Source organism: Orycteropus afer, unplaced genomic scaffold (genome assembly GCF_000298275.1).
Source record: "Orycteropus afer afer isolate SDZICR_OR568_19922 unplaced genomic scaffold, OryAfe1.0 scaffold00255, whole genome shotgun sequence".
Taxonomy (NCBI): domain Eukaryota; kingdom Metazoa; phylum Chordata; class Mammalia; order Tubulidentata; family Orycteropodidae; genus Orycteropus; species Orycteropus afer.
The window spans coordinates 1,501,283-1,515,985 of record NW_006921842.1 but is presented as its reverse complement, the minus strand read 5'-3'; the positions used below and the strand labels follow the sequence as shown (position 1 = coordinate 1,515,985).

General features: G+C 35.4%; 1 protein-coding gene across 1 annotated transcript; it reads left to right on the top strand.

The window, feature by feature from the left end:
- The first annotated feature begins 428 nt into the window (after window positions 1-428).
- On the top strand, window positions 429-14,272 carry CUNH6orf62 (chromosome unknown C6orf62 homolog). The gene is made up of 5 exons (XM_007949813.2): window positions 429-557; window positions 2,515-2,691; window positions 5,836-5,958; window positions 10,764-10,898; window positions 14,147-14,272. The coding sequence occupies exons 1-5, from the start codon at window positions 429-431 to the stop codon at window positions 14,270-14,272; spliced, it is 690 nt and encodes a 229-aa protein (XP_007948004.1).
- Window positions 14,273-14,703: the final 431 nt, after the last annotated feature.

Sequence of the window (14,703 nt, the reverse complement as noted above, 5' to 3'; positions counted from 1 at the left end):
GATTTTAAGGATTTTTGGACTGGTGTCAGCTGTGTTTTATTGCACACCTAAATCCTGATAATAGGCTTTTCATTTTCCCCCAAAGCCTTTATTTTGGTAGTTAAGCCAGATGTATTTTCCAAAAAGTTAGTTCAATCGTTTTCCTTCTCGTTCTTTCCTTATTCCCTTTCCTTTTTCCTATCTGACCCCAAACGTTATTGTCCAAACATGACTGGACAGCAGCTTTTGTTTCTTGACCCTGTAATATGACAGTTTGCTAATATTGCCAGAAGGTGCAGTTTTTGGGTTACAGTCGTGATTTTAGCTATTCAGTCATATTAGCAGGAAAAAAAAAAATGACTTGTTTCTGTTGTACTTGAGTCTTAAGAAAAAGTGCCCCTAGTTTAGTGACAATTTCCAAAGGCTTTTAGTACCACCTATATTTCAAAATGGGGGACCCAAACTCCCGGAAGAAACAAGCTCTGAACAGACTACGTGCTCAGCTTAGAAAGAAAAAAGAATCTCTAGCTGACCAGTTTGACTTCAAGATGTATATTGCCTTTGTATTCAAGGAGAAGGTAATTTAAAGTTCTTAAAATGTGAATTAGCACAAGTGATTATTGTAAACTCATATTACTGAGTTATCTGTTACTCTTAAGTAACTATGTTAGGTTAATGAGTGCTTGAAAAAGTCTAATATGTATATTGTGTCTCAAGGCTACCTAATTCTGTGGATTGAGTACAATTGAATGGAAGTGCATTGAGTACTAATTGGTTTGAAAATACTTAATTCTAAAGCTTAGGGTCCATTTTTAATTAACTTGGGTGGGTAACATTGTAAAAATTTAGTTTGTGTGAAATAACATTGGGAACTTTGTAGTTAAAGATTGCCACATTAAAGTATAAATAGCTTGTTTGGAAGTGGTAAATTGGAATCAAAATGTTTATGTGCTGTTGTGAGCCTGTTTTTTCAACTCCATGATTAAGTACCATTTTTTTCATGGAATACATAACTAAATAGAGTACATTTTCATTTTTAGAACACCTAAGTACTGTAATGATTAATTGGTATTTAGAATTTTTAAAAATTCAAAATGTCCTAAACAGGAAGTTTAATTTTTTTTTTTTTTTCTAGCTCTTAGAATTAGTTTTACAATTAGTAGCAAATAGTTGTCAATAGTCAAGGAGAGCATGATCTAAGTAAAGAGTAATTTTATTTCAACTTAAAGTGGACAGTGTATAAGATAATCAACCAAGCTATATGACTTCACATTAGATTATGATTTAAGGAAGTGCTACTTTTATTTTTGCACTTGTGAGCTGATTTCAGATCAGAAATACAATCTTAGTATGGTATATACTTAGTATGTGGGAGTTTCCCAGGTTTTTACTTCACTTTTACCTCAAAGGTTACTTGAATTTAGGAACATTCTTAACTGATAATAACTGATAATACAGTAGTGCAAAGTGGCTTTAAAAATGATTTGTTTTGAAGTGATTGTAACAAAATCAGATTGTACCAAGGATTTACTTTCCCCATTTTCTCTCTTTTCTAATAAAACAAGGTGACTGCAAAATGGATAGGATCAGATTTTAATTGAAGGTGTTATAGGTTCACTAGAAAACAATTCCAAGACGGAAGTGGTTAGACTAGATCTTTGAATTCAATCTAGAAGATGTCCCAGGTTGTACCATCTAGTTCTTTTAACACTGGAAATGATTTATTCTGTGAATGCACAGTATTTGGGCAGTTACCATGATTAGTTCATGACTATACTAGGGAGCTCTGGTGATGTAATGCCTAAGGCATTTGAGTGCTAACCAGATGGCTGCCAGTTCAAACCCCCCAGCCACTCTTCAGAAGGAAGACTAGGCAATCTACTTCTGTAGAAATTTCGCCTTGGAAATCCAAGGAGGGGTTGCTGTGAGTCGGAATCGACTGGACAGCAGTGAGTTTGGTTTTTTGGGTTATACTCCACAGTATAGAATTTTACAGGTTTAGGTCGATGATGACTCTTGGCTCTTGGTCTTGCCTAATTTTGTAACTCAACTTTGGTAGAATTCTTTTTTCCTTTCAAATATTGACACTTAAATGGTTATATAATATCCAGGAAGAGAAATGGAGATTGAACCATATAAGGAGTAAAATAACCAACTTGTCTGAATTGCTGCTGCTGCTTTTTTTTTTTTTTTTAAACTTTTGAGGCTTTAATTTAGTTGTATGTAGAACCATTTAAGTAGACTTGCATCAAGACTACATCATTGATTTTTATTTTTTAACTTTAAGAGTGTCTGATGTTTGCCCTATGAAACTGGGAAGTTTAGAATTCTGACTGTAGCTTATTTGTGTAGTGGGTAAAGGAGAGTGGTACAAAGGATCAGCCTATCTGAAACTCTGTATTTTCAGGGGGAAGATTACTTTAGACAGTTAAGAATTTTGCTGAATTAGAATAAATGCATTTAGCATTGCTATGTCAATTGAGACTTAAAAGATAGTGTACTACCATTGGGTTAATGTAGCATTTTTTCTTTCAGAAGAAAAAATCGGCACTTTTTGAAGTGTCTGAAGTTATACCAGTCATGACAAATAATTATGAAGAAAATATCCTGAAAGGTGTGCGAGATTCCAGCTATTCTTTAGAAAGTTCCATAGAGCTTTTACAGAAGGATGTGGTACAGCTCCATGCTCCTCGATACCAGTCTATGAGAAGGGTAAGTACTGTTTTTAAATCTTAATTTGGTAGGTAAGTTTCTGTGAGCTAAGCTTGCTTTTTTTTATTTTTACCTAAAAATGGTGATGAATGAATTTACAAGTTTTGTGTAACCAGATATTCAGGTTCTTTTACAAGGTCTGTAAAATTAATGGGCTTTATCAGTTAATAGTATATTAAGATAAATGAGTTAAATTTTTAAAATTTTATTATGGTTAGGCATTTCGGCCATTTTTACATGTAAAATATAAGTATATAAGTTTTCATTTATTAGTCTTCTGGGGCTAGATATCATTCTCAGCTACTATCTAGCAATCAGACTTTGACATATTTTTCTACTATGTATTTTGTCTGTCCTAATCATGCTTTTGTTATTCAGGCCATGTTAATAACTGAAATCCTGCATTAAGAGTTTTTAAACATCTACTGTGTTTGATTAAAGAAAATGAAACAATATAGTTGCCGTTGAGACAATTCCAATTCATGGCAACCCGTGTGTGTCAAAGTAGAACTGTGCTTCATAGCATTTTCAGTGGCTGATTTTTGTGAGGTAGATCACCAGGCCTTTCTTGCAGGATGCCTCTGGGTGGACTCGAACCTCCAATCTTTCGATTAGCAGCTAAGCATATTAACCATTTGCACTACTCAGGGTCTCCATTGTGTTTGATAAGGTTGGAAAAATGTAATTCTTGCCCTAGACCATTCTTTATGGATGAAGTATGTAGAGGGATCTCTTTAATCCAAGTTAGGTGCTGGTGATAGTCAACTACTTTTTTGTTTTGTTTTTACTGTGATTTGAGTGGAAAGTTTACAAAGCAAATTCATTTTCCATACAACAGTTCATACACATTTTGTTTCATGACATTGATTGCAATCCTTATAATGTAACAGCTCTCTTTCCACTTTCTTGTTATGGTTTCCTTTTCCCTGTGTCCTTTTTTCCTATGCATTCCTGCCCTCTGAGCTGTCTCCCTGTGGAAATATTGCCCTATATATTTTTTTTTTTTAGTTGTGATTTGGGTGAAAGTTTACAGAGCAAATTGGTTTTCCATACAGCAGTTCATGCATATTTTGTTTCATGACATTGATTGCAATTCCCCACAATGTAACAGCTGTCTTCCCACTCCCTCCCTATAGTTACCTCTTCCCTGTGTCCTCCTTTCCTATGCATTCCTGCCCCCTGAGGTACCTCCCTGTGCAAACACTCTCCTTCTGTAAGCCTGGTCTTTCTGTTTTTAATTTTTATTGTGCTTTTGGTGAAAGTTTACAGAGCAAATTCACTTTCCATACAACAGCTCACATACACTTGGTCTCATGACATTGACTGCAATTTCCCACAATGCAACAGGTCTCCTCACACTTCTTCCCCATAGTTACTTACCTCTTTCCTATGTTCTTCCCTCCCGTGTACTCCTGCCTCCCAAACTGTCTCCTTGTGCATACATAGCCCTTCTATTCGCCCATGATTGATATCTCCAAGGAGTGTATCTACCTAATGTAAATGTTCAGCTCATATACCTATCTTTTGTTTGGCTGGAAGCCACAGGAATGGGTTCAGTTCCAGACCTGAAGGGCAGCTAGGGGCCATAGTCTCAGTGGTTCCATCAAGCTCTATTAGGCCAGCAAATCTTGTCCCCCTTTTTTTTTTTAATGATTTTGACTTTTGTTCCACATTGTTCTCCCACTCTATCCAGGATCTCCTACTTAGATCTCCCTCCAAGTGGTTGACAGTGCTAGCTGGGCACCAACTAGTTCTTCTGGTCTCATAGTCATATAGGCTGAGGATCCCATCGTGTACCAATTGCTTGGACAAATTGTTTCCATGCATCTTTGGTTTTCTTCATTCTTCTTTGCTCTGGACGAGGAGAGACCCATCGTTATATATAGATGGCCACTTGTAAGGTTTTAAGATCCTGGTCACTACTTGGCCAAAGTAGGATATGGAACTATGTTTTTGGGTAGTTTGTTATGCCAACTGAGCTTGATGTCCTCTGCAGCTATGGTCCCGAGCCCACAGCTCTAACTACTTACTCCCCCTCTGGGTAGCTGGGTGAGGCCAAGAAGTGACCACAACCTTGTTCCTTGTCAACTCTATTATATACCTAGAAATTCTTAACGAATATACAAATACACTTGCAGAAACATTGTCTCCCAATGCTATATATGGTCATGGGCACACTTCTTCCTGCATAGACGTACCTAATAGTTCAGCCTGTCTACCCATCTATCCAAGCCTGGTCTTTTTTTATGACTTTGAGTATTGTTCCACAATTTTCTCACTTTATCCAAGATTTTCCTAGTGGTTGACAGTGGTAACTTATCTAGTTCTTACGGTGATAGCCAACTATTTTTAATAATGCAAGTGCTATACATAAAACTAAGTTCTTAATGTAGATTGTTATGCTTATAGTAGTATATATTTGTTTCTATGAATAATGTTTCCTTTTTGTGGAGCAAACTAACTTTATGTTCCTTTATAAATAAGAAACCTATAGTAGAAGATATCGTTAGTGCTAACCTTCTAAACTTCTGCAACACATTGAGAGTTAATCTGGATGTACTTGAACAAGAGATTCTCACTGTTAATGATAAGTCTTAAAAGACAGGAAGTAACCATGTACTGGTCTGGTAAAGGCTTTTTGGCCTTGAAAATTTTATGTTGGGCTGTGATAATGAAGGAGAACAAGATAGTTTTTTATCAGTGCATAATAAGAAGGTAATGATTCATATTAGAAGGCCCATGGCACCTTTACTTAAACAGGTTCTGATTTTAAAGGGTAGAAATATAGCTATAAGGACTTATCCAAAAAACCCTCTAAAACAAAGTCAAGAGTTCACTACAGTGATTAGTCTAGGCTTTGGTATGAGAAAAATTGGACTGAGTGATTTCTGTATGGACTATACTGTATAAACTTTAGGTCATGAGCTACTTCAATTGTATACAGTCCTATTACTATACTTAGATTATATATATAATATTACTATATTACTATATTTAGTAATATATTACTATATTAAGAGATTATTGTTTTAAATACCTTTTGTACTTATAAAGTCTTTTATAGTCAAACTTTGTAATGTGTGATATTGCTTATTTGACTAAGTTTCTTTGAAAGTAATTTATTTATTTTTGGTCATTTTCTAGGATGTAATTGGCTGTACTCAGGAGATGGATTTCATTCTTTGGCCTCGGAATGACATTGAAAAAATTGTCTGTCTCCTGTTTTCTAGGTGGAAGGAATCTGATGAGCCTTTTAGGCCTGTTCAGGTATTTTATTCTAAAATAAGTGTAATGAACACTTCAGTTAATGAGAACTCCTAGAATGGGGTGCAACTTGAGAAATTCTTTGGAAATATTCTTTCTAATAAGTTTTGTTTCATGCATCCCTCCTGTCTTTTTGAATGTTGTGATATGAGAGGACAAAGCATTTAGATTGTAAATCTCTTGAGATCTCAAGGTGGTTCTAACTGCCAAGTATGTCTTTGAAATTATGGCCAGATATAATCTTATAAAGTAGATGCTTGTTGATTTATAGAGAAGCCATGAGCTTCAAAGGACTTCTGATCCTCTTTCTTCTCTACCCTGAGATAGGAGGAGTCTGTTCTAATAAACTGCTTAAGAAACCTTTTTCTAAAAGTTGATTTGTGTATAAAAAACTGTGTAGGAAAGAAGTAAATTTAGTAGTGGTCAAATTAACCTTTCTTGGCATCTTGCTACATTTGACTAGTGTGTCATTTAATATATTAACCATTTCTAGTGTTAATTTAAGGGCTATGTGTTGATGATTCTAGTTTTATTTATAGCACATAGCATAGAAAACAGGAGATCCACCAGAATGTTAATCAAGGTAGTTTTAGGTCTAGTATGAGGAAGTTTTCTTTTTAATACTTGAAAAGATTTGTATATATTTTCATAATTTTCTACAGTGAACATACATTTATTTTATAATCTATAATCAGAAAAAAACCTAAGAAGTAATGACTTCGAAAACTAAATATTAAAAAGCTTATTCTAAGCTAATTGTTTATGAGTGAGAAAATGATTTGTCGTTTAGAAAATTTTGCATCCCATATTACGAAGGATCTTTATGGTGCTTTTGTGTGTGACAGCTGGGATATTCTCCTGCTCCTGTGGAGATGCCACACATCAGTCAAATAAATTATTCCTTTTTTTGGTAATAAGTTCTCAACGCATAGGCTAAATACAAGTAAAAGCATACTATAAACAAAAAATATTTGCTGTGAGTCACCTCTAGCTCAGGGTGACTCCAGGTGTATTAAAGTCAAACTGTGCTCCACAGGGTTTTGAATGCCAGGGTTTTTGCAAATAGATTGCCAGGGCTTTCCTTACAGGTGTTTCTGGGTGGACTCAAACGTCCAAACTTTTAGTTAGCAGCCGAGCATGTTAACCATTTGTTAACTCTAGTAGCAAAGAGACTTTATCATCATTTATTTGGGTCTTTTAATGGATGTCTGAATAACACGAATATGTTGGCAAATGTAAGTTAAAACAAAAGGAAGGAATATAGGAATGGGACAAGCATGCTTATAGTTATCAGGCCAAAAAACCCACTGCAAGTCTCACAGCCCCCTCAATTTTTATTACTTTCAGGTACCGTTGTTAGGATTTTTTATTTTAATTCAGAATTTCCTGTTAGAAAATTATAGTTCTGTTTATCACCCTATCACTTTATCTCTCCCTCTGAGACCTCATTTGGAATAGTTTAAATAGTCTTGTCTCAAATTAAATACAATTTAACTTTGAAATCATGCTAATGTTTATTCAGAGTTGACTGTGCTAAGCATTCTCTTCAATATTATATATATATATATTTTATCTTTGTTCTTCTGATAACTAGGGTATATAGGATCCTCATTTTGCAAAGAAAGAAACTAAGACAGTTAAAGATTAAGTAGTAGGCCCAAGGTCATGCCATTAAGTGGCACTCAAGACAAACCTGGACTGACTGTAAAGCTTATGCTTTCAACTCACTATATTGTACTATGAAAAGTTCCCTGTATTATAATAAAACCTAAATTCTGGACTGAATGTAAGCAGTAGGATATAGGTAATATCTTTCCATTTTAGAATTCCACTGTAGTAAATAAACTGTGTCAGAACTCATTTACTTCCCTGAAGATGTTTAAAATACTTGGCTGAGAAGCTTTAAATACAAATAACCTAGTTAGTTTTTAAGGTAAACAAAAGGAAAGGGAAATTTTAACTTTATAAACAAACAAAAAAAAGAACTTATAAAGCCCAAATACCTTGCCAGTGAGACTTAATAGGAACCAGAGTAAAGATTGTTTTTAAATATTAAATTCCTGGTTTACTAAGAGTACTACAAAGTTCCTGGGAGCTGTTAAAATATATCCCTAATGCTACTGCCCCAGGTTGTCTCTTGATCTGACTATTAGAATATTTCATTACTTCTCTTCTGGACTTACTTATTTCATGCCAGTTACAAGAGTTTTCTTTTTGGTGTGAGTCCTTCATTCTTAGATCTACATGATTCCCTATTTTCAATAGGATAGAATTGAAATGCCATAAAATTATATTTAAGGCCTTTTTCAGTCTTACCAAAACCTCTTTTCAGTGTGATAATCTACTGACCTCTTCTATTTACCTGATACTTGCCATACTGGAATTGCAGTTTTCTTATTTGAATAATATTTTGATTTTGACACAATTTATACTTGCGCTGGTCCTGTTTCCTAGGATGACATTTTTCCAAATTACTAACCATTTTAACTTTCCCTTGGGAAAATTCTCTTTATTTCAAGGCCCTATCCAAATTGACCTGTTAATGCTTCCTACACAAGGAGCTCTGGTAGCACAGTGCCTAAGGCATTTGACTGCTACCAGAAGGTTGGTGGTTCAAACCCACCAAGCCACTCTGTGGAAGGAAAACTGGGCAATCTGCTTTCATAAAGATTTACTGCCTCGGAAACCCAATGGGGGTCGCTGTGAATTGGAATTGACTTGATGGCAGCAGGTTGGGTTTAGTTAATGCTTTCAACATTGTCCACTCTGTTAATTATTGCTTCTTTCCTCCCATAGCACTTTGATGAACCTAATTTAGGATTTCACGAGTGAACCGTATCTTATTTTAGAAAAGGATTTTGAAGCAAGTTATGTTTTATATTTATATGCATTTGCCTTTAAAGAAGTAGATGGACTTCTTTAAGATTGAAATAACTATAGTTTCCAGTATTTAATATAGCACTTTTTTATGCCAAGAATTCAATAAGTATTTGAATTGTGCAGAAGTGCAAAAGCAAATAAGGTCATTAAAGTTGGAGTCGGATCACTTAATGTGGATTTTTAAAAGATCTGTTAATTACAGTGAAGAATAAAATGATGTATTATTATACAGCACTTTTCATCCAGCTGTTGTTGTTGTTATGTGCCGTCGTGTCGGACCTGACTCATAGCGACCCCTCCTTGGGTTTCCGAGGCAGTATCACTACGGAAGTAGATTGCCCCATCCTCCTTCATCCAGCTAGGAGACCCTTTTTTTTTTTTTTTTAAATGGCTTAAGAACTACTGGGTGGTAAAATCCTAGATAGCAAGAACTTAAGGTTTTTCCATAGTGGTATTTCTTACTGTATTTGACATAATAGAGGAATAAAAATTGAACCAAGTTTCTTTCTAGGTTAAACTTGGTCTTTTCACCCAGCATTTGGGCTCTCCCAATGATAACTACAGAAATTTTGTGGGAGGATAAAATTGATCTTCATCCTGTTAAAAGATTTTTTTTTTTTTAAAAAAAAACTGACTTAACTTGATAATAATCCTTTGTAACTTGAAAATTAAAAAATAAATAAACACCCATGCCTCATTTATTGACATGGTTATGTTCCAAAGGGAGCTCTGGTAGTGTAGTGGTTAAGGCACTTGACTGCTAACCAGAAGGCTGGCGGTTCAAACCCACCAGCCACTCCTCGGAAGGAAGATGGGGCAATCTACTTCCGTAGTGATACTGCCTCGGAAACCCAAGGAGGGGTCGCTATGAGTCGGGTCTGACTCGATGGCACATAACAACAACAACAACAACAATGTTCCAAAGACCAAGTCATTGTGTGAAAATTGGCATTATATAAAAAGAGGATGACATATCAGATCACAAAATGGATGATCACTACATTATTACATAAGTGCCAAATTACATCATTTTATAACTTCTAAATGATATCATCACATAACTGCCAAACCACTGAGAATCATGGCCCAGCCAAGTTGACACATAACCTTAATCATCAACAACCAGTGTTACTCTTATACCTTGGTGTTCATTACTGCCAGATGTTGTCATCAATGTGCAAAACAGTACATTTTTTACTATGGTAAATGGTAAATGTCAAATAATGAGATAGTCAGTAAGTGTGGAGTATGTATAACCTGAGCCTAGCTGTAAAGTTAAATGTACATAAAAGCATTACTTTAAAAATTTCAAAAGGTTCATAAATCCTATGAAGCCCATTTGTGTGAAGAATGGAAGTGTATTTCATTCTTTATGTTATTTAATCCTTTTAACTATCCTGTGAGATGGATTATTTTGTAGATGAGAAGGCTGAAATTTAGAAGTTAGTGGAGTTCACATAAAGTAACAGAGCTAAAATAAACATTTATTTCCAAGAGCCATCATAGTGTTTGTTATCATTGAAAGGCAGGAGATGTCATTAGGGATCAAAAATACTATAGTAGGAATCTTGAGCTGAATCATTTTGAAAATTTGATCATCTGAAATTTGGTTATTGACAATAATATTCAATTGACAGGGTTTAGTCACTTTGGTACAGATTCTTTCTTGAAGGTTATATTATATAATGCAGTGCTGTCTAGTGAACTTTTTGTGATGAAGAAAATGGTTATACATCTCAGGAGGCTGTTCAAAATAGTAGCCACTAGCTGTAGGTAACTTAAGTATTTGAAATTAAATTTTCTTTAGTTTTAAATAGCCACATATGGCTATTGGCTACCATATTGGACAGCATAGATAGAATGCGTGTGAATGCAGTAGATGTATAGGTAGTATAATTTACACATAAATGTTTCTATTTCTTACTTAGGCCAAATTTGAGTTTCATCACGGTGACTATGAAAAACAGTTTCTGCATGTACTGAGCCGCAAGGACAAGACTGGAATTGTTGTCAACAATCCTAACCAGTCAGTGTTTCTCTTCATTGACAGACAGCACTTGCAGGTAATAAGCATTTTTTTTTTTGTAACCATTTAAGGGGTCATTTGAAGATACTAGCTTATTGGTTAGTAAACTGTTTTCTTTGCAAGGTACTTAGTTTTGATCTGTCCTCTCAACATTGCATTATTTTTGAAATTATTTAAAAAAAAATGTCCCGGGGCTTGCCCTAGAATAGTGGTTAGTGGTTCCCAAACTTTGCTGTCCCTTGGAACTATCTGGGAAGCTTTTAAAAGTTGTGACTTGAGCGGACAGAGTTTGAGAACCACTGCTCTAGAGCTACTTAAAGTCTAGTCAGCAGGTCTGCATCAACTGGGAACTTTTTGAAAATGTAGAATCTCAGACCCACCTCTGGTCCTTCTTAACCAGAAATCTGCATTTTAACAAGGTCCTCAGATAACACATTGTTTTTAAGAAGCACTGGTCTAGACCTTTTAAATCAACCTGAAGAGATGATCCTCATGAGTTTCAAATAAGCAGTTCTAATTCAAACAGTAATTCAAGTATTCCAGTTTAGTTTTCAATTTTATAAAACATTGTTTATTCTCATCATCCTATCTCTGAATATCAATGATCACTTAGCATGTATAATAATCTATTAACTTCTAAAAAACAGCATCATCGTAATTTGCCATTCAATAAATGAGTGTCTACTAGGAAGTGTACAACAATGAACGTATAGACAAAAATTCCTGCCTTTGTGGAATTTATGTTCCAGTGTAGGAGACCTAGCAATAAATACGTAAAATATGTAATATTTAGACGTTAGTGCTAAAGGAAAAAGAAAACAGGGCAGGGGAATACAAATAAGTTTATTATTAAATAATCTTAAGGGTATCTGTGCAAAGGTGAATTGCAAAATGCAAAGGTGAATTATACTGCTACTTTCAAGAAGCTAGCAGGCTACTGCAGAAAATTAACACATTTACTTTGTCTTGTCCCAGTGTAAAAACTAAAACCAAACTCACAGCCATCAAGTTGATTTGGATTTCCAAGATGGTAAATCTTTACGAAAGTAGATTGTCCAGTCTTCCTTCCATGGAGTAGCTGGTGGGTTTGAACTGCCGACCTTCTGGTTAGCAGTCAAATGCCTTAGGCACTATGCCACCAGAGCAGTTCAAAGTACTGTATTTTTACACTATGCCAGTTTTTTTACATGTTGCTGTAAAAAGAAAATTAGCGTAGCATGCTTACAAAAATACTTCCCACTGGGAGAGAGAGTTGGCAAACACACGTAGAAGGTGCATGTTAAGTAAATTGACAGGCCAGTCTCATGAAGTGCTCTGTATGGCCTTGAACCTCCAACCTTTCAGTTAGCAGCAGAGCACATTAATTACAATACAGGTACAACTGAAAGAACTATAAATTCTAGAAGAAAGAACTCAGTGAAGCTAATCTATTAGATAAACTTGTAGAAAGACCATATAATTTAGATGATTCTTTTTTTTTCAATTTCTTCTCTACCTCATCTTTGCTGGTAGTAAATGTTTTTAATTGATATTTTTAAATTCCTTGTAGTGAATTGTCTGTTGAGAAAATCTTCTGTAGCAGGCAATTGTGCTAATCTTACCCAATTTTAAAGTTTCTTAATTTATAGAATATATAATACAGATTTTTAGTCATAGAGATTTAATGTCTAGTATACTAGTGTAGAGAAATGAGACTTCATCTGCACATTGAGTATATTATGAAATTAATACTTTATAGAAATGATTAGTAACTTAAAAGAGTTGGGTTGCTGTAAATCATACTGTCATATATGGTCTGATGTTTTCTGTGCTTGATGAAGCAAATAGCTTGAATCCTTTTAATGAAAAGAAAATATTAAACTTCTGAGTTAAATTTGGGTTGTACGTAGGTGTCCAATAGTCTCAGTTTGCCTGGAATATCCTGGCTTTAGCACCAAAAGTCCTGAGTCCTGGGAAAATGCTTCAGTGCCTGGCATTCTGGGATGGTTGATCACCCTAGGTGTAGATGAATTTGATCTTTAGTGCTCTTAGTCCCCCTCCTCTACCCAGCTTTTGTTGTTGATCTTCGTAACTTGAAAATGTGTTGCCATATTTGCATGATACAGATTTCATGAGGAAGATGATAAGATAGGGGCCAACACAGTGATAGTATATTATGTGCCCGGCTCTATGCTAAGAGCTTTATATTCATAAATGGATTTAATCCTTAATAGTCCTCTGAAGTGGGAGTATTATTACTCCATTTTAGAGTTACAGGGGGAAAAAAAAAGAAGTTAATAACGTGATTAAAATCACGAAACAGATCTTTTGCCCTTTATCATGATACGTGATTTATGTATCTCTCTGATTCATGCTAAGGACTAAAGAATAATCTTGGATGGGCAAGTAGTGTAGAGGCACACACCTGGAGTTAGTGGATTCTAATACAAATGGAGACACTGTTGTTTGATCTAGGAGCTCTGCTAATGTAGTACCTAAGGCATTTCACTGCTAACCAGAAGGCTGGCACTTCAAACCCACCAGGCATGCCTTGGAAGGAAGATTGGGCAATCTACTTCCATAGGGATACCACCTTGGAAACCCAAGGAAGGTCACTGTGGGTTGGAACCGACTTGAAGGCAGCGAGTTTGGTTTTTTGATCTTGGACAAGTAACTTCAGGGAGCATGTTCTTCTGTTAAATTGAGCAAATGGTGATAAGATTGTTGGGATGACTGAAATGAGTTTATACATATGTATAGGTTCATTTACACATATATAGATTACTTTAGACTTGAGCCTTCATTTCATAGTGTTTCCCTTCTCCTCTCCTTTTCAAGAGGTGTTATAGAAATGAACTTTGCGGTCAGGTCTGGGTTCCAGTTTCATCTCCCACTTAATAGAACGGTTATTTATGAAAGCACCTAGCACATGTTTATCAAAAGTTACATGTTAAAATAGTAACTACTTTTAAAACTAAGAGTTTGGTTTAACTGGTGATACTTTTGCCCCCCAGCCTTCTGGTTAGTAGTCAAATGCCTTACACATTATACCACTAGAGCCCCTTGTGTCCCTTGCCCCAGTATGTGCTTAAATCTTTTATGTTTTTGTGTATCTTACATGGCAAGGGGTTCTGTCTTCCTAACTAGATTAAGTTCCCTATTGCTAAGGACTATATATTTAATTCCCTTACTCTGCATACTTTGTTACTATGTCATAGGTGCTTAATAAATTGTGGGAGACTGACTTCATGTGACCATTGCTACAGTCTCATTTATTAATAATATTAAAAATTTTTCCCCTTCCAGACTCCAAAAAACAAAGCTACAATCTTCAAGTTATGCAGCATCTGCCTCTACCTGCCACAGGAGCAGCTTACTCACTGGGCAGTTGGCACCATAGAGGATCACCTCCATCCTTATATGCCAGAATAGAGCACTGACCAGCACAATGGAGAAGATCAGAATGCAGCAGCAATGTTTTTCTTGTTTTCTTACCACTTTATTCTTTCAGAGTTTAAGGAAAATGGACTCATGCACAGAACACTATGCATTTTGAAACTTGTTCATTCTGGATTTTTTTAAATCATTTGTATCACAGAACTTTAAAAAAAAATTGGATGTCTTCTGCACGGACTGTGTGAAAGAAGATGCTTTGCGTATTTACTGCACTGCATCAGCGTCTTACTAAAAATGTGAAGTGAAAGGACTATTGTACACTGAAATGCTTAAATGTATCTGAAAGCACAAGGTGTGATACTCATTTTTGATGGTCTTCCCATTTATGCTGGTTTTTGCCTCTTTGACATCTGTCATCAGTATTTAGGGGGTGAGAAGTGAATGTAACAGGTATAAATAACATTTTT

Coding starts and splice junctions, on each gene's coding strand:
- CUNH6orf62 (XM_007949813.2), top strand. CDS start 429: ATGGGGGACCCAAACTCCCGGAAGAAACAAGCTCTGAACAGACTACGT. Junction 5,959..10,763: donor AGCCTTTTAGGCCTGTTCAG/GTATTTTATTCT, acceptor TTTCTTACTTAG/GCCAAATTTGAGTTTCATCA. Junction 10,899..14,146: donor TTGACAGACAGCACTTGCAG/GTAATAAGCATT, acceptor TTCCCCTTCCAG/ACTCCAAAAAACAAAGCTAC.